This window comes from Mus caroli, chromosome 3 (assembly GCF_900094665.2).
Source record: "Mus caroli chromosome 3, CAROLI_EIJ_v1.1, whole genome shotgun sequence".
In the NCBI taxonomy this organism is placed as follows: Eukaryota; Metazoa; Chordata; class Mammalia; order Rodentia; family Muridae; genus Mus; species Mus caroli.
In genome coordinates, this window is record NC_034572.1 from 114803403 (window position 1) to 114829747 (window position 26345).

At 44.6% G+C, this 26345-nt stretch overlaps 1 protein-coding gene across 1 annotated transcript in view; it reads left to right on the top strand.

Moving 5' to 3' along the window:
- Alg14 (ALG14 UDP-N-acetylglucosaminyltransferase subunit) overlaps window positions 1–26345 on the top strand; it is a 73123-nt gene that overhangs the window by 7964 nt on the left and 38814 nt on the right. Inside the window, exon 3 of the mRNA XM_021158685.2 lies at window positions 19684–19815. Within this exon, the coding sequence (XP_021014344.1) occupies window positions 19684–19815 (132 nt within the window). The remainder of the gene's footprint in view (window positions 1–19683; window positions 19816–26345) is intronic.

Below are 26345 nucleotides of genomic sequence, written 5' to 3' on the forward strand. Positions count from 1 at the left end.
CTCCAGAGGCAGACTTCCACTACCACCTCCACCACCACCACCACCACCACCACCTCCACCTCCACCACCTCCACCCACACCCTCAGCCAGGCCTGGAAGGACAGGAGGCTCAGGGCTTTGCACTGCAGGCTTTGGTTCATCCTTTTATTTGCTTCTGTCTGGGCGCCTTTGTCCTAAGCACCTCCCCTGACACCCCACATTACTCCTGGTGACTTCAGTCAGACCAGGAGTTGGCCCCTTCAGATCATAGGGATAAAGGACAAGGCTCTGTGACACTGGAACAAAATATTTTTTGAAAGTACACTTAAAATTGTAGGATGAAGAATTCACACATAAAACAGTCAAAGTCCTTGAAAACAGATGGGAAAGGTTCAAAAGCGACGCCAACCTTCATGACTGTGCGTTTCCCCACTGGTCTCTAACTAGCCTTCGGGTGTGTTCCCAGGAAAGGGTGAATGTTCATTCGTTCTGAAATCTCTGAGCCCTGGCTCTAGACAACACTGTGATAAGGATCAAGCATCATTCCCCGCGTAGGTTCTAGAATCAGCTCCGACTCTGCTTAGTTTTTCTCTCTTTCCTCTCTTCTGTTCGTCACTTATTTTATTCCTTTTTGTTTCTTAATTTGAAACGTTTAGACAGTCGCGACTCACAGTAAAGCATTTGTCATCTCTCTCCCGGCCTACTCTAGAGGGAACTGCAGGGATTGTCTGGAGTGGCCCTACCGGTGCTCCTTTCATGTGTGCATATGACCACGGACTAATACACATACATGTAGCCATATAGAGTGTGCTGGGGGGCTTTAGGGGTGGTGGGGCTAGTTTATAAATCAAAACTTGCATGTTGTCTACAGCCTTTTCCCCACCTGACTCTCCATCTTGCTGTAGATGCTTTTCTGTGCTAATACACATAACTCTACCTTGTACTTTGTACTGATTGCCTAGTAATCAGTAGGGTTTTTTGTTTGTTCCACTGGTTTGGTTTGGTTGGTTTTGATTTTGGCTTTTTTTGAGGCCGGGTCTCTCTGTGTAGCCCTGGCTGTTCTGGAGCTCACTCTGAAGTCTAGAGACCCACCTGCACACCTCCACACCCACCACACCCAGCAATGTGCCCTTCTTTTATTTATTCTGTTCTTTATTATTTTTCTTCATGTACATAGGTGTTTTGCCTGCATGTGTGAGGGTGGAACTGAGGTTACAGACAGCCATGTGGATGCTGGGAATTAAACCCAGGTCCTCTGGAAGAGCAGTCACTGCTCTTAACCCGAGTCACCTCTCCAGCCCCGTGCCTTTCTTTTATTATTGCTTTCAGTATTTTCCTAATCACTGAAGGAAGCATTGTGATTGTTACATACTCTGCAAGCATTCTTATGCCCGTTTAACTTTTCTGGGTGTCACTGTGGTTAGAAGGCTAAGCTGCACAGTGTGCTGACCTGAAATGGCCTGTTGCCCCTTCAGTCTGCATTCTGGTCGATCGTTGAAACATCAGGGATTATGAAAGAACAGTCATCTGAAGGCAGAGACCAATGTAGGGGGATATCCCAAACTCACGCGGTTCTGTTCTCAGAGAAACCCAAGGCTCCATTCATGATTTTACATAATCTGCTTAAGCCAGGATACAGAGAAAGCTCTCAGGCGCCAAGCTCACACACTCGGCTTACTTTGGACTCTAAGTCAGCTTTGGATCACACTCATGCCCATGGCTGTTCATGTTTAGCTTCCTAAAGCACTTCGTTGCCCCAATTATTCAATATCCTAATTCTTCAGTGGTTTCCTTAATATAAAAAAATATATAATTAAAACCAAAAGCCAGTGTCCATTAAAGGCACTGTTTAAGTAAGAGCAGAAGCAGAATAAAAATGTCTGCCGTTAGCCACACCACTTTTTGCTTTTAACCTTCCGCCCAAAATGAAATAAATGGTAGGTATGAATACTGCGAGAGAAGAAAGAAAACCTTATATTTTAAATAATTAATTATATATAGAAACAGCAAAAACTAGTGAAGAAGTGCATCAAGTAGTGTAGGTTTTTAAAAAATGTTAGGCACGCACTGGGCAATATATGACCTCTGTAGCTGCATCACACATGCTGGCATTAACTAAGAGGAAATAACTGGGCAAAGTATTATGTGCTGGGAAAGGACTATATATAATTTTTGTTTTGGATATCTTCTTTATTTACATCTCAAATGTTAATCCCCTTTCTCGGTCCCATCCACCCACCCACTCCCGTGGCAACTCCCCTATCCCATCCTCCCTCCCCCTGCTTCTATGAGGGTGTTCCTCCACCCACCCACTCCCGCCTCCCCACCCTCAATTCCCCTACACTGGGGCATCTATCAAGCCTTCATAGAACCAAGGGCCTCTCTTCCCATTGATGCCTGACAAGGCCATCCTCTGCTGCATATGCAGCTGGAGCCATGAGTCCCACCATGTGTACTCCTTGCTTGATGGCTTAGTTCCTGGGAGCTCTGAGGTGTCTGGTTGGTTGATATTGTTGTTCTTCCTATGGGATTGCAAACCCCTTCAGCTCCTTCAGCCTTTCTCTAACTCCTCCATTAGGGACCCAGCACTCAGTCCAATGGTGGGCTGCAAGCATCCACCTCTGTATTTGTAAGGCTCTGGCAGGGCCTCTCAGGAGACAGCTATATCAGGCTCCTTTCAGCAAGCATTTCTTGGCATCCACAATAGTGTTTGGGGTTTGGTGACTATACATGGGATGGATCCTCAGGTGGGGCAGTCTCTGGATGGCTTTTCCTTCAGTCTCTGCTCTACACTTTGTCTCCATATTTGCTCCTGTGAGTATTTTTCCCCCTTCTAAGAAGAACTGAAGCACCCACACTTTGCTTTTCCTTCTTGAGCTTCATGTGGTCTGTGAATTGTACCTTGGGTATTCCAAATTTTTGGGCTAATATCCACTTATCAGTGACTGCATATCATGTGTGTTCTTTTGTGATTGGGTTACCTCACTCAGGATGATACTTTCTAGTTCCATCCATTTGCCTAAGAATTTCATGAAGCCATTGTTTTTAATAGCTGAGTAGTACTCCATTGTGTAAATGTACCACATTTTCTGTATCCATTCCTCTGTTGAAAGACATCTAGGTTCTTTCCAGCTTCTGGCTATTATAAATAAGGCTGCTATGAACATAGTGGAGCATGTATCCTAGTTATATGTTGGAGAATATTTTGGGTACATGCCCAGGAGTGATATAGGTGGGTCTACAGGTAATACCATGTCCAGTTTTCTGAGGCACCACCAGATTGATTTCCAGAGTGGTTGTACCAGCTTGCAATCCCACCAGCAATGGAGGAGTGTTCCTCTTTCTCCACATCCTCACCAGTATCTGTTGTCACCTGAGTTTTTTATTTTAGCCAATCTGACTGGTGTGAGGTGGAATCTCCAAGTTGTTTCAATTTGCATTTCCCTGATGACTAAGGATGTTGAACATTTCTTTAGGTGTTTCTCTGCCATCCGATATTCCTCAGCCATCCAATATTTCTCAGTTGAAAATTCTTTGTTTAGTTCTCTATCCCATTTTTAATAGGGTTATTTGTTTCTCTGGAGTCTAACTTCTTGAGTTCTTTGTATATATTGGATATTACCCCTCTATCAGATGTAGGGTTGGTAAAGATCTTTTCCCCATCTGCTGGTTGCCTTTTTGTCTTATTGACAGTGTCCTTTGCCTTACAGAAGCTTTGCAATTTTATGAGGTCCCATTTGTTGATTCTTGATCTTACAACACAAGCCATTGGTGTTCTGTTCAGGAATTTTTCCCTATGCCCATATGTTTGAGGCTCTTTCCTACTTTCTCTTCTATTAGTTTCAGGGTATCTGGTTTTATGTGGAGGTCCTTGATCCACTGGGACTTGAGCTTTGTACAAGGAGATAAGAGTGGGTCGATATGCATTTTTCTACATGCTGACCGCCAGTTGAACCAACACCATTTGTTTAAAATGCTGTCTTTTTTTCCACTGGATGGTTTTTGCTCCTTTGTCAAATATCCAGTGACCCTAGGTGTATGGGTTCATTTCTGGGTCTCCAACTCTATTCCACTGATGTTCCTGTCTGTCTCTATACCAATTATCATACAGGTTTTATCACTATTGCTCTGTAGTACAGCTTGAGGTCAGGCATGGTGATTCCCCCAGAAGTTCCTTTATTGTTGAGAATAGTTTTGGCTATTCTGGGTTTTTGGTTATTCCAAATAAATTTGCAAATTGCTCTTTCTAACTCTAAAGAATTGAGATGGAATTTTGATGGGGATTGCATTGAATCTGTAGATTGCTTTTGGCAAGATGACCATTTTTACTATATTAATCTTGCCAATCCATGAGCATGGGAGATCTTTCCATCTTCTGAGATCTTCTTCAATTTCTTTCTTCAGAGTCTTGAAGTTCTTGTCATACAGATCTGTCACTTGCTTGGTTAGAGTCATACCTAGGTATTTTATATATTACAATAGTCATTGTAAAGGGGGTTGTTTCCCTAATTTATTTCTCAGCCTGTTTATCCTTTGAGTATAGGAAGGCTACTGATTTGTTTGAGTTAATTTTATATCTAGCCACTTGGCTGAAATTGTTTATCAGCTTAAGGAGTTCTCTGGTGGAATTTTTGGGGTCACTTAAGTATACAGTCATATCATCTGCAAATAGTGATATTTTGACTTCTTCCTTTCCAATTTGTATCCCTTTGACCTCCTTTTGTTGTCTAATTGCTCTAGCTAGAACTTCAAGTACTGTATTGAGTAGATAGGGAGAGAGTGGGCAGCCTTGTCTAGTCCTGATTTTAGTGGGATTGCTTCAAGTTTCTCCCCGTTGAGTTTGGTGTTGGCTACTGGTTTGCTCTATATTGCTTTTACTATGTTTAGGTATGGGCCTTGAATTCCTGATCTTTCCAAGACTTTTAACATGAAGGGATGCTGAATTTTGTCAAATGCTTTTTCAGCATCTAATGAAATGATCATGTGGTGTTTTCTTTGAGTTTGTTTATATAGTGGATTATGTTGATGGATTTCCATATATTGAACCATCCCTGCATCTCTGGAATGAAGCCTACTTGATCATGGTGAATGATTGTTTTGAAGTGTTCTTGGATTCGGTTGGCAAGAATTTTATTGAGTGTTTTTGCATGCATGTTCATAAGGGAAATTGGTCTGAAGTTCTCTTTCTTTGCTGGGTCTTTGTGTGGTTTAGGTATAAGCGTAATTGTGGTTTCTAGTACGAATTGGGTAGTGTCCCTTCTGTTTCTATTTTGTGGAATAATTTGAAGAGTATTGGTATTAGGTCTCCTTTGAATCCTGATAGAATTCTGCACTAAACCCCTCTGGTCCTGGGATTTTTTTTTGGTTGGGAGACTTAATGATTGCTTGTATTTCTTTAGGGGTCATGAGACTGTTTAGATGGTTTATCGGATCCTGTTTTAACTTTGGCACCTAGTATCTGTCTAGAAAATTATCCATTTCTTCCAGATTTTCTAATTTTGTTCAGTATAAGCAGTTGTAGTAGGATGTGATGATTTTTTTTTTTAATTTCCAGGAAGGGACTTTTAATACGAGGAAATACCATGGGCACAGCATTGAGATCTTACCATGACATATTAAATATGATACGAATAAAGGTACAGGCATAATCTTGATGTTTAAAACTGGTATTTTTATACACACCCCCATTTAACATAAAAACAATCAAAATCATTTTGATTTTTTGTTTTTGTTTTTTTGTTTGTTTGTTTTTTGTTGTTTGTTGTGTTTGTTTGTTTGTTTGTTTGTTTTTGGTTTTTTCAAGACAGGGTTTCTCTGTATAGCCCTGGCTGTCCTGGAACTCACTTTGTAGACCAGGCTGGCCTCCAACTCAGAAATCTGCCTTCCTCTGCCTCCCGAGTGCTGGGATTAAAGGCATGTGCCACCCACCATGCCCGGCTATTTTGTTTATTTCTAACAGGGTCTCTTTATTATGTAACTATGGCTGTCCTAGAATTCCCTATGCAGACCAGGCTGACCTGAACTCACAGAGATCCACCTGCCTCTGCCTCCTGAGTGTGAGTGGCAAAACTTTTGTCTTTTAGAACACTTTATTCAGCTATAAGTATTTGCCCCACTTGACAGGAATGGTCTGTTAACAGAATCAACCCAAGACCACTCCTGCTATCATGGACCCCACTCATCTGCAGCGAGAAGACAGTCATACGAGTCACAATGTAACTGTAAGCTCATCAGAAGATGAACAGCGCTGTGAAGGTTACACGGGCAGGAGCCGTGGGATGAATGCAGCTGCTCACTGGGCCTGGGGAAGAGGACACCGAGGAGAAGGCTGTTTCAGCACAAGGCACATACATCACAAAGCCACGGAGGGGAGCAATGCTCCTGTTATAGTCCAGTGGCAGAATCCAGAGTGGAAGGACAGAAGGTGATGGAAGGCAGGCAGAGCAACACATGACATCGAATGCAGTTCCTCTCTCACCGAGAATCTTGGGGGTCACTGGTTGAACGTGCTCAGTTGTGTGGTAGGGTCTGACGCCCGAGTTACAGCTTCTCCTTGTACTGCAAAGCGCAAACAATGCCAAGGAGCTGGGGACTCCTGCAGCCTCCCAGCTGGCTTGCGCTAGTCAGGTATAAAGAGGGCAAACAGTTGGACTGCTTTTTAGATTTGTTGTTGTTGTTATTGTTGTTGTTGTTGTTCTTTGTAGCCTTGGCTGTCCTGGAACTCACTCTGTAGGCCACACTGGGCTCAAACTCACAGAACCACCTGCCTCTGTCTCCCGAGTGCTGGAATCAAAGGCGTGCACCACCATCTGCCTAGCAGATTTAATGTATCTGAAAGTTACAACTTGCTTATCTGTGTATGTACCATGTGCGTGCCTGGTGCCCCTGGTGGTCAGAAGAGGTCCCTGGATCCACTGGAACTGAAGTTGCCAGTGTCTGTGAACTATCACGTAGGGGCTGGGCATTGAACCCAAGTTCTCTGCAAGAGCAACGACGAGCACTCTTACCCACCGAGGCTTCTCTCCGGTACCTTTATCACTTTGATGAAAGTAGAGTTAACAGACTTTCCATGAAGATCTGATAGGAATTTGAGGAGGAAAAAGGTGACTTAGGAGCTTAATCTAGGCAATTATAAGAATACTATCATTGGCCTGGTCAGCTGACGGCTCTGTGGCTAAGAGTACTCACTGCTCCTGCAGAGGACCCAGCTAGTTTCCAGTAACCACATGGTGTCTTAACAACCATCTGTAACTCCCAGTTCCAGAGGATGGGGACCACCCCCACTATGATCCCCATGAGATTGACACCAGTCATGAACATGGCTCACATTCACAGATACAGGTAAAATGTTGATATGCAGAAAACAAAATACGTAAGTCTTAAAAGTCGGGGGAGGGGAGGGAAACGAACGTGTGTGTGTGTGTGTGTGTGTGTGTGTGTGTGTGTGTGTGTACTGTTGCTTTGCCACCACACTCTGGGAAGTCTGTCTACGTGCCTCTATAGTGTCTTGTATCACCCAGACTTGCCCAGCCGCCTCCACCGTGGCTGGAAGAGTTGGTGTTCTGCGGGTACTTCTTGCACTCAGGCAAAGCTTTCCTAAGCCCTACACATTTGCTTGCTCTCTCCTTCTTACTCCTCTGGCCGCCCTTGACCACTTCAATCCCTTGTTCTCTTCCATTCAACGCACTTTCCTCCCTTAAAGACTTGAAGAATGTTCTTGGGAGGTCCCTCCAGTGGGTTGATGAAGAATTTCTATTGTACTCTCCCTCTGCAGACAAGATGGCTGTGTTTGCTGCCATTCCTCCATCCTGCCACCAGGTGGCAGCATACTACAGGACATTGAGCTGTTGACCAGAAATGGCCAGAAATTATCAGTGCTACAGACTGATCTGGTCAGGGTTGGACAGGAGAGTCTTCTCTACTCCCTTTTGTTGGAGGTCAAAATCATACATCTCTGTTAGATATTATTGTCATTTCTTCTAGATTGTCCTTTCTTGAGTTAGAACACATTACATAACTCAGGAGTCAACTTTCCACCTGCAGGAAGTTTGTATTCCAGATGTTCTCCACAGGGCTTGGAGCATTCGTAGTTCAGGGTTAGGATGCGTCTGTAGGATGCACAACTGCTCACATTTGGTCCCCAGCATGACAGAAAAAACTACTTTTTCCACTCGAACCCCTTGCTGCAGTTCTGTTATATTTATTTCCGTTTACTTCAGATGTTCTTCTTTGTCTAAGTAAGTAGCGCGAATCTTTGCCTTCCCACAATAAAATGTTTCTTGCATGTTTTTGGTGGATATGCATGGGGGGGGGGTGTGCAAGTGTGTGAGTATACCAGACAAGCAGCCAGCAATCCTGTCTCTATCTACCCCACCCCCCAATGCCACCGGGGTACAGATAATGTAAAATCACAACCAGCTTGTTACACAGGTGCACGGCACTCTGAGCCATCTCTCTATCCCTATAATATTTCTCGAAAACTATAAAGTAGCTGCTAATTGAGCAGTTTTGTTTTCCGAATTTTTGCTGAGTTTTGTGCACAATAGAAAGACAGCAGGTGCCTCTCTTGCTCGGTGCATCTGGAAAGGAAGGCCTAAGAGTAGGAAGCTGGAGTCGACTGGCAATGGGCTTGAGGGGTGGCTCTGTCAGTAACTGGCTGCGGTGTAGCAGAAGGACCTGAGTTTGGGTCCTCAGCATCCACATAACAAACTGGACAGTGCCGCATGTGCCTGTAATCTGTGCAGGGTGTGCAGAGATGGGCTGCTTCTTGGAGCTCACTGGCTGGCCGGCCTAGTCAAATTGGTGAGCTTCAGGTTTAGTGAGAGACATTTGAGGAAGGCACTCCACGTTGTCCTCTGAGCTACACACAGACACCACCACCACCACCACCACCACCACACACACACACACACACACACAAACACATATCAGCAGCACCATCACCACATCCCCCACAGCCCCCCACCCCTACAGGTTTATAAGAGCACCACTGAGCAGTGTTAGTAAAAGTAGCCGTCAACTGTCTCTGACGCCTGCATTGCCACACAGCAGGGGCGAAGCCTTCATAGAGACCAACTGTGCTCTCAGACCCTCCACTTTCGACCGGTAGAAGACCAGAGCCACAACCCTGAGCTATGAAGGTGTTAGCCATCGTGTTACCATGACAACGGAGGACAGGATGAGATGGTACCTAGGAAACAGGGGCTTCAGCAGAATGAATGCCTTCCCCGGCCCCTCCCTAATGTTTACTATTTAGGTCTATTCTCTGCATCATTTCCCAGAATATCCCGTTTATATCTTCCAGGCGAGGGATTAATTAAAGATTAATTTTGAAGAAAGTAGTTTGCCCACAGAACAAAACTACGAGGTCTAACACGTGGGTCCCGTTTGTTTTTTACATTTTATTGCCTTCATATGCTCCCACATCATTCATTAACATGAGCTAGGCGTTCTACTGTCCTGGCTGTTGACTTAGGGGCCTCATAACTTCGTATCTATGGGAGAATGTGCTGTGTATTACGGGATGCTTACCAGCAACCCTGGCCTTTTCCACCAGATGCAATGAATACCTTCCACCCCATGCACACCCACCAGCCACGAACAGCCCTGCACGTCTCCAGTTATTGTTCTGTGGTCTAAGGAAGAGGGTTCCCCGTCTCTTGCTTGAAAACCAGTGGTTTGAGCTGATAACTACTGACTGTCAGATACTAGCATAAGAAAAACCCAAACCAGCAATCAGCAAAAGGAATTTTGAGAAAAGGGGAGGGGTTGGGGAAGCTTAAAAGAAAACAGTTATTTTCAAAGAAATGAGAGGTTATCATGTCCCCAGGAATAAGATCTAATTTTTTGAGAATTCAAAAACATTCTGAGTGGGTTTTTTTTTATTGTTATTAAATTTTTTATTGCAAGGATGAAAACGAAATCTACAAAGCACTGGGCAGTCACACTGAAGATTCTGCGATAAACTATAAGAAACATTGCAAAACCAAGAGTAAGCACATTAGACAGTCAGACTGTGTCTCTAAGGATGTGCCAGAAAAGGCAAGGCAGAGGAGAAAAGGTCCAAACAAACAGACGGCCTAGGGAAAGTCCCCAGACCCAGAAGGACATGGCCTTCAAAGTCAAAAGGGCTGGAAGAGGTCCAGTCCAACTGTAGCCACAATAAGGTAAAGTCATCTAAGGTCTCAAAATGCATGACAAAGAGAAGATACCAAAAGCTTCCAGAAAAATCAAACAGGAAGGAGGTCAGGACAGATCCAAACAGTGCTCAGAGCAGAGGCGCGCCAACGGAAGTAACCACTTATTCACATGGAGTATTTATTTACTAAAGGAACGCAAACTATAACATAGTTGGAAGTGTGTGTGCGCGCGCATGTGTTTGGAAACACAGAAGTTTGGGTACTGTATTCTTGTTTCTTCTTCTTTAAATTGTTTGGTTTGGATATAACTCTGGAAGTCTAATGGTTGCAAGATCCATGAAAGGGCTCCTCTAAAACAGACTTGGTGAGCTTCCACATACAACTTCCCACAAGGTGGGGTGCTGCCTTCATAGATGACCGGGAGGGCCTTCCTGTCTTCTTGAGACGTTGACTTTAATGCGTTTGGTATCTACTGCTAACAAACCCAAGCAGTTCTAAAAAAAGACAGTTGTAAGCCATCTGAATGCAGTTGTGGGGTTTCACTTCAGGTGTAAAACTCACGTCACCCCGGTTGCTCAGTGCATGTCTGTCCTTCGTTCATTTGTTTGTTTGTTTTCTTGTGTTTTTGTTTTTGTTTTGTTTGGGGTAGGGTTTTTTTGTTTGTTTGTTTTCGAGACAGGGTTTCTTTATGTAGCCCTGGCTGTTCTAGAACTTGCTCATAGACCAGGCTGGCCTCGAACTCATAAAGATCCACTTGCTTCTGTCTTCAAAGTGCTGGGATTAAAGGTGTGCACCACCACTGCCTGGCTGCACTCTATTCTTATAATGTAACTGATGTATGTATGTCATTCTTATGAACAATAACTGCTAACATTCCTTCTATGCTCCACCCACCAGTTACCTAGCAACAGCCAGGTAGGCCTGGCTTGCTATAAAAGAGGCTGTTTGGCCCCTCCTTGCTCTTTCTGCCTCTTTTCTTTCCCTGACCCCTTTCTTCCTCTCTCCCCCCCCCCACTTTTCCCACATGTTCCTAGCTGGTCTCTCCTCCTCTTCCTCTTCCTCCTCTTCCTCTTCCTCCTCTTCCTCTTCCTCCTCCTTCCTCTCTCCCTCTCCCTCTCCCTCTCTCTCTCCCTCTCCCTCTCCCTTTCCCTCTCCCTCTCTCTCTTCCCTTCTCAACTCCCCTTCCCATGCCCTAAATAAACTCTGTTCTACACCATACCCATCATATTGCTGGTACCACAGGGGGAAGGGATGCCTCAGAGAGCCCACTGAGGCACCTCTCTCAGCTCACCATACCACACTCTACAAAACATATTCCTGGTCTTTTTATAAAAACATAACATTAACTATACCCAGGTCTACATAAAAGTAAAAATACCTCTACCCAGAAAAAAGTCAGATGCCTCGACTCAGAGTAGAATAAGATGAAATGGACAAACTATCTGAGTAAGAAAATATGTACGTATTGCCAAATATTATATAGCACCACACCCAGACTTACGATATCTTTCTGTTTCCATGAATCAATATGTAGCTCACTGGGGATTCCCTGTCTCCTTCCTTTGAACTCTTCCTTGGATGCTCTTTCCATAGCTATTAGGCCTGGGAAATGCATCTGAAGCCTGATAGTCACAGCCACACAAGGGATTGCATGATTCTCATTTCTCTAAGGAGCAAGGCCGTGTGGTTACTCACTTCCAGTTCTAGGCAGATGAACTGGGGACGGCATAGGTTGGCAGGGAAGTGAGCCCGACACATAGGTGCAAAGGGTGTTAGCGGATCCTACAGGTAGGTGCCTGGTCAGTGCTCACCTGATGGCAGCTGACTGTGTGAGGGAGAGAGGAGAGCTGCTCACTCCAGACCGGGTACTGCTGATAGCCAGATCTGTCTGCTTGGGCAGATCAACCTCCCTAGGCCTCTGTCTTCTTTAGTGAAACGTGGAGGCCTAAATAATCAGGGATCCTCAGCTAGCCACCAGGGATCCACAGCTGCCTCTCAAGGCTGACTTGTCAGCTCTAAGTGAGGCTGTGTCTCTGGGCCGTGCCTCTCCGGGGTGTGGCAGAATCTAAGTTCTGAGTCTTGGCCTCCTTCATCACCAGTTGACCCACCTGCCGGGTCAGCCCTTTGCCCTTGTTCCAGAAACAGAGCCTCCTGCCACCCCATGATACACCTAAATGTGTGTGTGTTTCTTGATTTTGTTTTGTGGGTGTATAGATGTGTGGATGTGCACATGTGTGGAGGTCAGGCGATAACTTCCAGGAAATAATTCTCCTTCAGTATGTGGGTCATGGGAACTAAGCTTGATAAACAGCATCTTTACCTTCTGAAGCATCTTGCCAGCCCATTATACTCCCTGAGCCATATTGACAGTCTCTAATATATATATATTTTTAACACTGATAGTTTGTAATTGGAGAATTTCACTGCTTCACTAAATTATGCTCAAAACCAATCTTCAGCCGGCCCTTGTGGCAAGGGCCTGTAATCCCAGCTATGTGGGAACCTGAGGTAGGAAAGAGCAAGTTCAAACCCAACCAGGACTGCCTGTGAGATCCTGTCTCCATAGAGGTGGGGTAGACTTCCTAGTGGACAGAGGTTCCTGCTCTGCAAGCATAGGACTCGAGCTTGAGTCCCCAGCACCTGTGCGGAAAGCTGAGCCTGTAACCTCAGCACGACGGGGAGGGGAGGCAAAGGCAGGGAGAGCCTGAAAGCTTACTGGCCAGCCGGCCTAGCCAAAACTGTGTCTGGTTTGGGGAAAGACTGTCTTAAGGCAATAAAGAGGAGTGATGGGTGAAGGCCCCATCCTGCTCTGGCTTCAGGGCGTGCACATGTTCTCTCTCTCTCTCTCTCTCTCTCTCTCTCTCTCTCTCTCTCTCTCTGAATGGTGCAGTCCTTGCCCAGCATGCGTGACGCTTTCCATAGTACTACTCAATAAACAAACAAGTAGACCACAGTGAGTACAGGGTATGTTCTAAGCTTCTTGTCCCTTCTTGTTCTCTTAGAGTGTGACAGTACCATCCCTCCAGCTGGAAACAAGAGCAGAGCTCACTCCCCACCTCCAAGCCCCCTTTCCCCATTGTTTACTCTCCACTCCTCCACCTTAACTGACAGCATCATTACCCTGGTAGGTGTGTGCTGTCTCCCAGCATTCCCTCCTCCGCTCCTTTCCGTGTCTGCTTTCCCTCCTAGTTGTCAGCGTGGTATTTCTTGAATGCAGATCTGATCACAGTCCCCTCGTAACAATGGCCAGTGTCTCATTCCTTTGGACTCCAGGATGTGCTTTCTAGCCTGGCTTTAAAAACTTCATCCCTCTAACGCCACGTATCCTGCTTTCTATCTTGTTTCTTCTGTGTCAAAATATAGCTCCCCACATCCTCCCTGTTCTCTCAGACCCCCTCTGCCTCAGGACCCGTCATCTATTTTTTTATCCATTGTGAGTCAGCTCATGCATCTCCTACAGGAGACCTGAGTGATGAAGATGTAGTTCATTGTTTCTTACTTGGTGACTAGCAAGTTAGTTATGTCTCATGTGGTCCTTGTCTTTGATTTTTTTTGATGGTTTCCATGACTTTCCCTTCAGGACTGTAGTGGGTTCCCTCTAAGTGTCTTATCCACCCTCAGTTCTTGTCGCCTGGGAAGTGCTCATTGCTTGTTTAGTGAATGATGAGCAAATGAATCTCCGCTCGTAATTGTAAGTACAGTTCTGAAAGCCGCAGTTGCTTATACAAAAAAAAGAAAATAAGAGGAATCTGGCAACTTAACAAAACAGAAAAAAAAAAAATGTAGTCTTGCCTCTGGCCCAACTCAGTGCAGCTGCCCAGGGATGTCATTAATGGTGACAGGGAAGTCTCCTGGCCCTGTCTCCTACAGTTGCACATGGCTCCTCATGGTGCTGCCTTAAGCCCTGCTTGCTGTTAAGGGAGCGAACCCCAGGCTTCACAGTTTGTCCTGGTTGTGTGAGGAAAGACTAGGTCTCTTACGACTTACAGACAGAGAGGAGAAGCCTGTTTCCCGGAAGCCATGGCAAACATCTGCCTCGAGGTCTCTACTGAGTTATGTGTGCGCTCATCTACTTTAGCCAATCTTAGGAGTCAGGAGTGGCCACTTTCTTATATGGAAAAATTATGGTCATTTTTGATTTCCGAATGATTGCTTAAACCATCCAACATCCATTAGGAATATATACTCTGCGAGGCTGAAGCTATTCCAAGCCTATTTGGGGCATTGGTTGGGGATAAATGAGATGGAGTGAATGCCACCAAAACCAGCCGGAAGGATGACTTAGCCAAAGGAAGACTGATATTGTCAAAAGAAGGAGCCAAAAAGTTGCAGGAAGAACATGACAGTTCACTGTAGATGGCTTAGAGTCTTTGGGTCATAATTCAATAATAATTTCTGGAAAATTTTTCTGCATGGCCAGGAAGGGTCCTCTCAAGGGAAGGTGGAGTCCTAACACGTCAGGCTGGGTAGTTGCCTGTGGTGGAGCCTATAATCCTGCTGTGTGGGATGCCTGAGCAGGAAAATCACCTCAAGTTCAAGGCTGGCCTTGGCTGCGTAGCAAGGACTACACATGTAAGCCAACAGTCCTCACACCTGAGTCGAGAGGTCATTGAAACGAGCTGAAGATCCCCGAGGAGAGTCCTGTGCTCTTGCTTCATAATGGGAGATGAAGGTCTCCACAGGCTGGTTTGCTAGAGGGGGCAGCCGGGTGGCAGCAGGCTCACTCTACCACAGCCCGCTCGTTCATTGTCACTCCTCGACACGTCAGCTCCCATGAGATAAACAAGTACCAAGCATTTGAAGGGCGAGTATATAAAAATGGTCTTGTGGTAAATTGTGGATGTCTTAACTTTCAAATGATCCGTTCAACCATCATGTCTATTTATATACACATGCACCTATATATAGGAAGAAAGAGGACATTGCTTTTAAATATTATGAAAGAAAGGTGAAAGCTTAGTTGAGTGAAATTTGGTTACTTCAGTGTTCATCTTGTCTCTAGGGTTCTGCCCCAGTGCGGCATCCATTTAATAGTAAGTGTGTGGTAACAAAAAGAAGTGACCTCATAGCCACTCCGTCTGCTCTCTTGCGGTTTATGATACCATCTGGATTCTTTGGTGGAATTATTTTCCATCTAAATCACTGTAAACTTCTATTTAGTTTTCACAAATCTGAAGCCAGATCTGTTTGTGGGGTTTGGCAGTGATGCAATTCTGGAACATACTGTGACTGTTCAAAGTTGTCATTACCACCAGTGTTTGACTCCGGATTTCACGTCATTTCAGGCAAACTAGAAACCTGAAAGAAAAAAAAAATGCACTTCTCCACTTGAAGATTTTACACCTCAGCATCTCCTACCATCACACCACTCACATTTGATCGTATGTTGGTTGAGATGGGTAGAGAACCATGCAGGGATGGGGGATAAGAGGGGTGGGTCCTCTGGAGAGTCCTGCCCTTCAGTTAGGAGGCTCAAACACAGTGTTTTGCTGATGTATGCTTTTTGTTCCTGTGTGGTAGAGAGAGAACAAGCCTCATTTCCTTGGCTGACAGTGTAAAAGTGGGCAGATTATATTTCATAGCATTTCCATATTAGGGATTTGACTTAGTTAGGGTTTTACTGCTGTGAACAGACACCATGACCAAAGCAACTCTTAGAAGAACAACATTTAATTGGAGCTGGCTTAAAGGTTCAGAGTTCAACTCATTCATCAAGGCAGAAGCATGGCAGCATCCAGACAGGCATGGTGCAGGAGATGCTGAGAGTTCTACATCTTTATCTGAAGGCTGCTAGCTGACTTCCAGGCAGCTAGGGTGAGGGTCCTAAGCCCATGCCCACAGTGACACACCTACTCCAACAAGGCCACACCTACTCCAACAGGGCTACACCATCTAATAGTGCTACTCCCTGAGCCAAGTATATACAAACCATCACAGGATTGTACACAGCGAACTATACAAAGAGAAATGAGACACCTAAGAGACCCCTTTCTCAGATCCTCACAGCCACTGGCTGCCAGGCTGGAGCAACACCAAAATCGCAGGACTTTCTTGAAGAAGCTGGGGCCTGAAAGTCAACAAAATCTGAAGATTTCAAGGTCCTATGTCCTGTGTTCTTATTCTGCATTTCCACCCAAAGCCTTGGAGGTCTGAGGGTGGAGCCTGTCACTGCTGACAAGTGGTAGATGGGACTGGTGAATTCAACCAATAGGGCAGAACTAACACAGGACAAAGATACAGGAGAGCAGAGTTCTGAGAGGGGAGTGAGGGAGAGACGGGGAGGGGGAGGGAGAGGTGGGGGGATTGAGAGATCTGTGGGCTTTCGACCATCAATATATAAATATAAAGTGAGTTGAAAAACAAAGAACCTGAGGCAGTGGTGTATACCTTTAGTCTCAGAACTTGGGGGATGGGAGTGAGGGGATGGGGAGAGGGACTAAGGTAAGGGGATCTGTGAATTGGAGGCCAGCCTGGTCTACAGAGTACGTTCCAGGACAGCCAGAGCTACACAGAGAAACCTTGTCTCAAAAAGTGAAGGAGAAGAAGAAGAGGAGGAGGAGCAGCAGCATCATTACTACCACCACCACCAACAACAACAACAACAGCAACAAGAAAAAGAAACTGGCTAGGCTGTACATTAGGATGATAGACGGTATCGCAGGAGGTATTTCTAACATCTCCTCAGCAAGGCACAGGGATCCATGAAACACCTGTACAAAGGACCATCCCACATATTCAGGGTATCTGGAAAGCCCAGGCCCAGGTCCTGACACTGTCACCTTGAGGAAGGGACTCCTCATCTGTGAAGTGAAGAGTTTCCAGTTGTTCGTCTCTTCAGCCCTAGGATAATCATGAAGAGCCAGAGTCATCCGCCTCACCGTCTTGAGCATAGAGCACAGACTGAACATGGAGAAACTGTAACAACAGTTTCCTGTGTGCATGGTAGAACACTGTCCTCTGGACACACCATGGCCACTGCAATAATATGCTGAATGTTTACCAAGATTAAAATTTGGGAGATACCAGACTAGGCTCTAGTATTACAGCGGTAGAAAAAATAAAATTCTCTCAAGTTGTATTCTGGTGAAAGAGGCAGAAAATCAAATACATAAATCAACAGGTTAAGTTGGTACCAATAATTGCTGTGAAGAGCGTAAGGCAGAATTTTGGTGGAGGGGCGCTGTCTGTCCCCTGAGCAGATACTGTTCAGTTGGGAACTGATCTGAAGGATGAGGCTAACTGTGAGACTGTCTGGGGACAGGAATGACAGGGTGAGATGGAGCAGAAGAGGGGGTCTTCAGATAGAAGTGTGACACATACAGACTGTGGCTTGCTGAGCGAACACAGAGGGATTAGCGACAGACTGGTGCCAGATTATATGGGAGCCTGGGAGCAACTGCAGGGAGCTTGGACCTTATCCCAAGTGCAGGGAAGTCTGTGGGGGATTTTATGCAGGAGAATGAAAGGATCTGCTTTCTATTATCAAAAGATGAGTCTTGGTGATTCTGTAGAGAATAAATTACATCAGGATAAAAGAAGGAAAGGGACCATTATGAGGCTGTTAGGAGTAGCAGCCAAGGTGAAAGATGGGGATGACTTGAGCCAGGGAGTAGCAGAGACATTTGGGATCAACAAATAGCTATGGGATTATGGAATGAGGTTTCTGGAAAGATATATGGGGGGACTAACCCCTCTCTCCCTGCGGATCTGCCAGTGCCAACATAAATCTTCATTTCTCTGCAGGAAACTAACTCGGGATGTGTCCTGTGTGAAGTGAAAACTTAATGGTTCTTTGGAGAGTCAGTTGTGTTGGATGGTGTTTTGCTGGGACTAACATGGGAAAAAGTGTTTTCCTGGAGTGAACACAGGTGAAAGGCTCGTGAAGGAGCATTTAGCTGAAGCAGGCCCAGGAGAAAGGATGTTCTGTCTGCTTAAGCAAGCACATGAGAGGGCATGTGATGAAGGATCCTTTGCTAACAACAGGCATGTATTGGTCTGTCTTACACTGCGTAGTTGTGCTGCATCTGTTGGGACTCCATAGAGAGAAATGCACCCAAAAAGTGATGGTGGCATGCCCGTGGTTTTTTGCCTCTTCTTCAGACTCGAGCTGTTTGAGACAGACACTCGTGCTGAGGCAAGATACTTGGAGGACATGTGGTGTTTGGAGGGACTCCACAGTGATGGGGTGGGGGTGGGGGCCAAGCTAGCTGTGCAATGCTTGTTGCGTCTTCACTGATCTTCACTTTGCTGAGAGAAGCACAGGTGAGAACTTCGCCTGGTCCCTCCTGCTGACTCTGCTGAGGCTGAGGCTGGCTGCCTTGGCTAGGCCACACCACCACTGCTGATTTGTGTTTGTTATCCCAACTCTGCCAAACTGGGCTGCTGATGTATCAGTAAAGTGTTTGCGAGTGGATCGAGCTGCAGCTACTAACCTGTGAACGGAACCGCTGATTTCCAGACAACACAGATGGAATTTGCTACACAGAACCTTTCTGAACAGGTCCACTTCCTCTGCACCCTTCCACCCCCACTGCCTCTGATGGGTGGCGGGCTGTGAGGGAGGTTAAAACGTTGAAGAACTGTTATTTAAATAAGGCTTGAAAGAATTAAAGTTATACCTATTGTTCATGGTTTTGTTTGTTTCTGTCCAGAGAAAGGATTTTGGCTCCTATTATTTTCAATTAATAATTATTAATTGCATTAATAATAATTGCAAGTGCCCAGGCTTACTTCTTGCTTTCTTGGTTACTGCTTCCTGTCTGTTAATTCTGCCGTCCAAGGATGAGTGCAGAATTTAAGAGCTGTGCACACTCCTGGGTTATACCCCACTGACCTGCACTGTCCCTGAAGTACATTAGAAATCTAACACCGCAGCTTCACCCCACAGGCTTAAAGACAGCTTGAGACCTTACATTCTGTTTTTAATTTAGAGGTGTGTGCACACATACACGTATACATGTCAGAGGCCAACTTTGCAGGGGTGTTTCTCCTCTTCATCTTTACATGGGTTCTGGGATTGGACTTAGATCACCAGGTTGGCGTTAACCACTAACCCACTGCCTGCAAGTTGTACCAGCATATCCACACAGGGAATGTATGAGTCTATTTCTCTCTGCCCTCATCAACACTGAGTGTCTATTACTGTTCAACAAGGACTTGAAGAATTCATGCCTTTTCTTGTGTTTCAGTGTTAACTATCTCTTCATGTTTGTTGGCTGTTTGTATTTCTTCTATCTGAAGTTATCGGTCCATCTTCTCCATCTTGATATAAGATTGCTTTATATATTGATTTATCAGCTCTCTTTGTATGTATCAGCATGTTACACTTGTCCTGTAATATATTTTACGGAAGATCTCTTCTGACTTACTGACAAAATGGACTTTGCTTTTTAAATTGCCTTTGGGAACCTCATCATCTTATCTAATCATGTAAAGTTAGATGAAACATGAAATAAGATTTGCAACTCTTAAAGTATTTAAGGTAAAAATTAAAAATGAAAGATGCTAACTGTCTAAATTGAGTATTATCTATTAATTTATTTGGGTCTCTGCTGTTTCCTTCTAGCACCCCAAGTATCACCTTCACCGAATTCCGAGAAGCCGAGAGGTTCAGCAGTCCTGGCTCTCCTCCCTGTTCACCACCTTCTACTCCATGTGGTTCTCCTTCCCATTGGTTCTCCGAATAAAGCCAGATTTGGTATGTAAGCCTGTCACTTAAATCAGAAAGTAACTCTCCTATAGCTGCCCACTGATAATAAGATCTACTGCTTTATTCACCAGCATCCGTTTGTCAGGGAGCCAGGGCTTTTTAGAGGAATGCTAGACTTTATAGTTTATATGCACTTTCCTGAAAGCGGTGAGAGATTTGCTTTTCTAGTTTTAGTTTGAACTCAGTTTGTCCTCGCCCTTCCTCTTATAGTGATAAATGCTAATAGTGTTTTAAACTGATGCTTGTGGCTGTTCACCGTGGTTCCTAACCAACCAGCCTGTGCAAGCCAGCCAGCAAATAGTTGACTCTTTTTCAATAGTCTTTTTGCTATTTGTTAAAACTTTTTTTTTTTTTACCAAATATGGTATGTGGCGGTCCGAATTTTATACATATTCAAGTTTTCATAGGAAAGGGGTACAGAAAATAAAGACACAAGCTAAATGCTTTCTTTTTTTTTTTTTTGTATCATTCATTCTCCGTGTCTGTGAAAGTCTTGCACTCTCTCAAAGTCCTTGCAGTATTAGTTGCAAATGTAGATTGTTAGGGCCGGCCTGTGGCTCTCATGTCTGGGTTCGAGTCTGGAAGGCAGCCTGGAGCTGAAAGAAAAGAGGGGATCTAGGCGGATTGAAAAATAATGGAACCAAGACAACTAGTCTGCTCAAGGTTCAAATTTTTAATGGCGGAACGCTTTATAAAGGAGAGGGGAAAGCCCATTCCCGCCAAATCATCCTTGGAGCCCAGCTGCAGGTGACCACTGTAGGCTCTGGAACAGCTAGGCCGACTCCCAGCAGGTAGCAGCAGTGGCAGTCGCTGAACAATAGAGTGATCCAGGGAGGCAGGCTCCACCCTAGGTAATCTCTTTAATGGCCACAAAGTCAAGGTCTGGTTCAGCCTGTTTCTGGCTTGTGGGAGGCTACAGTAGATAGTGCAGACCTGAGGGTGTGCATCCCAGTGCTGTACACTGCTCTTAAATGCTGCTCATTCCTGTAGGCAGAATCTATTAGGTACTGTAGCCTGAAAGAAAACTCTGTACTTGACTCCCAGAGAGAGCAATCCCGGCAAGGGATATACTATGCTTATGAAGAATTGAGCCAAAATGTGTTTAGGTCCGGTGATTTAGCAATTTCTCCATTAGTTGTCCTTCATCAGCTAGAATGTAGCTCAAACTCTCTTAATGGAGGACTGTTCAAAACCCCATATTCTTTACATGAATGGCTCACTATGAGGTTTTTTTTAAAAAATAGCATTTACATACCATAGAATGTACAGCTCTTAAGTGTACCACAAGTATAAGTTTGACCACATCCCTAATAATATATAGAAATTTTCCACATCTTAGATTGTTTTCTCTGGCTTCTTCCAGCCAACCCTCACCCCCAAGAAATCACTGTTACTTTCTGATTTATAACACCGCAGATTAATTCTGTACATATTTCTTTTTCAAGAAGTTTATTTTTTATTTTATATGTATGGGTGTTTTGCCTGCGTGTATGTCTGGGTACCATGTACATGCCTAGCACCCAAGGAGGCCAGAAGATGCTTTGGATCTCCTGGGACCAAAATCGCAGAGGGTTGTGGGCTACCCTGTGGGTGCTGGAATTGAACCCAGGTTCTCTAGAAGAGCGGCCAGTGCCCTTAACCATGAGCCATCTCCCCCGTCCCCTCAAATTTTTGTCAAAATAAGTTTAACTCATAGTCTACAACCACATTGCTTGGCAATATCTTTCTTAAAAGATTGTTCTTGGAACGCTTCATTTATTTTTAAACCCGGGAGATAAGTAGGAGGGAGGAAAGGGTTATTTTATTTTACTGAATTTTAAGAACTGTTAAGAATTTCTTACCTGATGTTATACGTAAGCCTCACTACAGTACTTTTCGGTAAGTTAAAAGCAGCAGCATTAGATAGATAACGGGAAATCCTAATTAAACTGGCTTAGTCAGGAGCAGTGTGAACGCTTGCTTCCTTGGCTTAATTCCTTGCCTGTAACAGTCTAATGAGTAAAAATTGAAACATGCATGAGTCTGGCTTTGTTCTGACAGTGAAGAGAATTTTTCCCAGTGTAGACCCATACTCATATAACAATTACGTACGTCTAAAGTATAAAGCCGTTCTTTGAAGCTGGAGAGATTGCACAGTGGCTAGAGCTCTAACCACTCTCCTGAGGATCTGGGGTTGATTCCCTGCACTTACGTGATGACTCACAACCATCTGTAACGCCAGATCTAGGGCCCCTGAAGGCACCACTCATGCGCATAGTGCAGAGGCAGAGATGCAGGCAAGATACCCATAAACAGAAAACTAGGTTAAATTGAGTTTCATGAAAGAAGACCATTCTTGCATAGATTTCAAGGTGGCATTTCTCATCTTTGTGAAAAGATAAACATTGCTAATTAAGTCCAATCATATATGTTTTTTAAATTAGTTATTTATTTTCTGTGTATGGATGCTTTGTTTGCACACCAGAAGAGGGCACCCAGATCCCTTGGGACTACAGTTACAGCTGGTTATAAGCCTCCTTGTGGGTGCTGGGAATTGAATTTAGAACTTCTGGAAAAGCAGCTGATGCTCTCACCACTGAGCCACCTTTTCCAGCCGCGCGCCGCCGTCGCCCCCCCCCCCCCATCATGTCTTGAAAAGGGAAAAATAGTGATAATATTTACTAAACTGAAATTGCTATTTTTTTTTTTTTTTTAAGAATTGGGCTGGGCATGTTGGTGCACATGTTTAACCCCAGCACTTGGGAAGCAGAGACAGGAGGATCTCTGTGAGTTCAAGGCCAACTGGACTACATATTAAGTTATAGGACAGCTAGGAATATAGAGAGAGACCCTGTCTCAACAAACGAAAAGATCATATTCACTTTAGTATCATCTAGTTTTATTAAAACCAGGACTCACTGTCCAGCAAACTTATTCTGTTACCTTTTATAATCTAAACCCTGGTTCATGAGTTGAATCCTGGGACATATTAAAAGCCAGGGGGCATTTGTTCTGTAATAAACAGGGTGTGGCTATTATTGGTTAGAAGCCTTTCAGGTAGGCTGATAATCTGCCCTTTCTCCCCTCTTAGTTTCAGCAGCGATGACTTTTGTTACAGGGGTGTCCTTTCTGGGGATTCTCCAAACAATCCATCAGCGATTCCTCTCTCCGATGTTGTTATAAGCATTTGTGTGCGAGAGTCCTGGTGTGTCTTCCTCCCACACAGGTTATGGAGATTTATTTTTATCTAATAATCAAGGAACTTGTGGCCATCAGTATCTGGTGCCGTTGGGAATGTGGGCACCTTGATGGAGCTGTTAGTGTAGCGAGCCTCTTAGTCAAGGATGCCCTTTGCTAGGTCTCTCTAGCTTCCGCTTCCGTCTTTCTGTGGCGCTGAGTGCGCCGTGGAACAGAACTCTCCCCGCATTTTCCACCCATTTCAAATTCCTCCTCCATTACTCGGCCCGACACACATGAGTGCAGCAACATCACAACTCAGCAGGAAATGATGGAGCGATGGGTAATGTCTGTTGTGGATGCAGAAGAGCTCAGTGAGTCCCTGGCCTGAGTTTTGTTTGCTATTGCGGAGTGGGGATTGAGCCCAGTTCCTTAGGAACGCTAGGCATGTCTGTGCTGTGTGACGCAGCTCCAAGCTTCTGATGGTGGGACACTTGGTCCGAGGCTTCTTACTTTATGTCATTCAGTTCCCTTCCAGGCCTTATTCACCTTAAAACAAAAAGGTTTGGGCTTGCTAGCCTCTCCATTTCCCTCTTAATTACTCTAAAGTTTCATAAATGCTATAAAACTGCTTGTAAAAAAATGTGTGTGGGATATCCTCATGTTTGTAAGGGATAAGAAAGGAAGGGGATGGAGTTTGTAGAAATCCTTATCCCACTTTTAAGTGACTAAGGTTTTTATTTTATTTTAAGATTTATTTATTTTATGTATATAAGTACACCACTGCTCCCTTCAGACACACCAGAAGAGGGTGTCAAATCCCATTACAGATGGTTGTGAGCCACCATGTGATTGCTGGGAATCGAACTCAGGACCTCTGGAAGAGCAGCCAGTGCTCTTAACCGCTGAGCCATCTCTCCAGCCCCCTAAGTGACTGAGTTTTAAAAGTCACAAAAATCCTAAGCATTATTTGACAGTGACTTTGATATGGTCAGCACCACCAGCGAGCCTCCACTTAAGAACATGCCCATTTAATAAAAACAAACCAGAGACCCCTCTCCACTGCAGGCAAAGGACAAGAAGAAGATCCTGCCTGTGTTCATCCATGGCCCACTGAGTGTGGAAGTCTCCCCCAAATTCAGATGTTGCATGCCATTCCTTGCAGGACTGGCTAGAAATGATAATGCACCTGAAACCAAAGAGTCTTAAAAGAACAGAGTAGAGAGGAGAGCCTTGTGGTGGCTGTGACGGCCCTGACGCCCCAGACGCCGTGTGTGTCAGGTTAATTTCGTCGATAGCTACACATTTATTGTGAAGATAAAACCTGAACCAACACTGGGAACAACTACAGCCTCAGAACAAGCCCAGAGAGTCAGTGTGACAGAGATCTAGCACAGTGCATTTGTCCACTGAGAGGTTCGCTACGCTAACAGCTCCACCAAGGTGCCCACATTCACAGCTGCACCAGATTCTGATGCCCACAACTTTCTTGACTATCAAATAAAATAAATTACAGTAAAATCTCTTTTGTTTGTTTGTTTTTCAAGACAGGATTGCTCTGGGACTTGCTCTGTAGACCAGGCTGGCCTCAAACTTAGAGATCTGGTTGCACCCATCCCCCAACTCCCTACCCCCCCCCCCCAAGTGCTAAGATCAAAAGCATGTACCGCCACTGCTTTCCCAAGTCCTCACATAAAAGCCAGGTGCACACGTCTAAAACCCCTAGCACTGGGCGGGCCATAGGCGAGGAGGCAGAATCAGGCAGATTGCATTGACCTCTGACCTCCACAAGCAGTCAGATGTACAAGCACACATGAACATGTGCGCACACAGAGAAGAGTTACTAAGGAAGAGTAGTCACAGAATCCTACAAAGGAATTGACTTGGAAAATTAAACAAGTTAAACATTTCCAGTTTCTAATTATAAAAACTATGCTGGGCTTTACTGTTCCATCTCTCGTCTCCCCAAGAAGACGAGAAGTCTTTTCACATTGTCATACAAAGTAATGAGTTTGATGACTACATTGCGTGTATCCTTATTGTTCTCCTGTTCATTTTCACTCCTCCCTCCTCTCCTACATCCTTCCTCCCCCAGAGTCCCCTTCCTATGTTCATATCATATGTGTATTAAATTCTGCATCAGAGAAGCCACGGTAGTTTTCTGTTCCCCCGTCACATTCTCTTGCTCCCCTCCCCCTTCCTTTAGTTCCCATAGTACCTCTTCTATTTTCTTGTCATATATGTGTATATCCACATGTGTGTGTATATATATATATATGTACATATGGATTTACATATGTAAATATGTACTTGCAATATTTGTCTGTCTGCAGTACTTATTTTGCTTAGCATGATAGTGACGACCAGTTCCACCCCTTTCATGAAAATGACAAAATTGGGCTCAGCAGTTAAGAATACTGACTGTACTTCCAGAGGTCCTGAGTTCAATTCCCAGCAACCACATGGTGACTCACAACCATCTGTAATGGGATCTTGTAGTGTGTTTGAAGGCAGCTACAGTGTACTCATATACATAAAATAAATAATTCTTTATTAAAAAAGAAAATGGGGCAGGCGAGATGGCTCAGTGGTTAAGAGGACTGACTACTCTTCTGAAGGTTCTGAGTTCAAATCCCAGCAACCACATGGTGGCTCACAACCACCTGTAATGAGATCTGACACCCTCTTCTGGAGTGTCTGAAGACAGCTACAGTGTACTTATGTGTAATAATAAATAAAAATCTTTAAAGAAAGAAAAAAGAAAATGACGTAATTGCATTTGTTTTCCTAAGATGGGTTCTAAGATGGCCCATAGCACAGGCTGACCCTAAACCTTCTATGTAGTGGAAAGTAACCTCGAACTCCTGCCCCTTCTGCCCCTGCCTCCTACATGCTGGCACTCCAGACACTCCCTTCCATACCTGGCTCTATTTCATTTTTCATTACCACAGAACAAAAGTCTGTTGTGCCTATATATCATGTTTTCTTTATCTGTTCATCTGGAGAAGGACACAGTTGTCTATCATGAGAATAGTGAAGCAGTGAACATAGATGTATATGCATTTCTGTGGCATCCTGACATACATCTCTTTGCAGAGATAACATAGGAGTGATGTTGCTGGATCTTTGTGTGTATGTGCACACATGTGCATGTATGTGTGCATTTGTGTGTGTGGTTTTTCGAGACAGGGTTTCTCTGTGTAACTACCCTAACTGTGCTGGATTTTCTCCATAGACCAGGCTGGCCTCGAACTCACAGAGATCTGCCTGCCACTGCCTTCCAAGTGCTGGGATTAAAGGCGTGCACCACCACACCCAGCTGCTGGCTCTTGGAGTAGCTCTGATTTAGTATTTGAGACCCT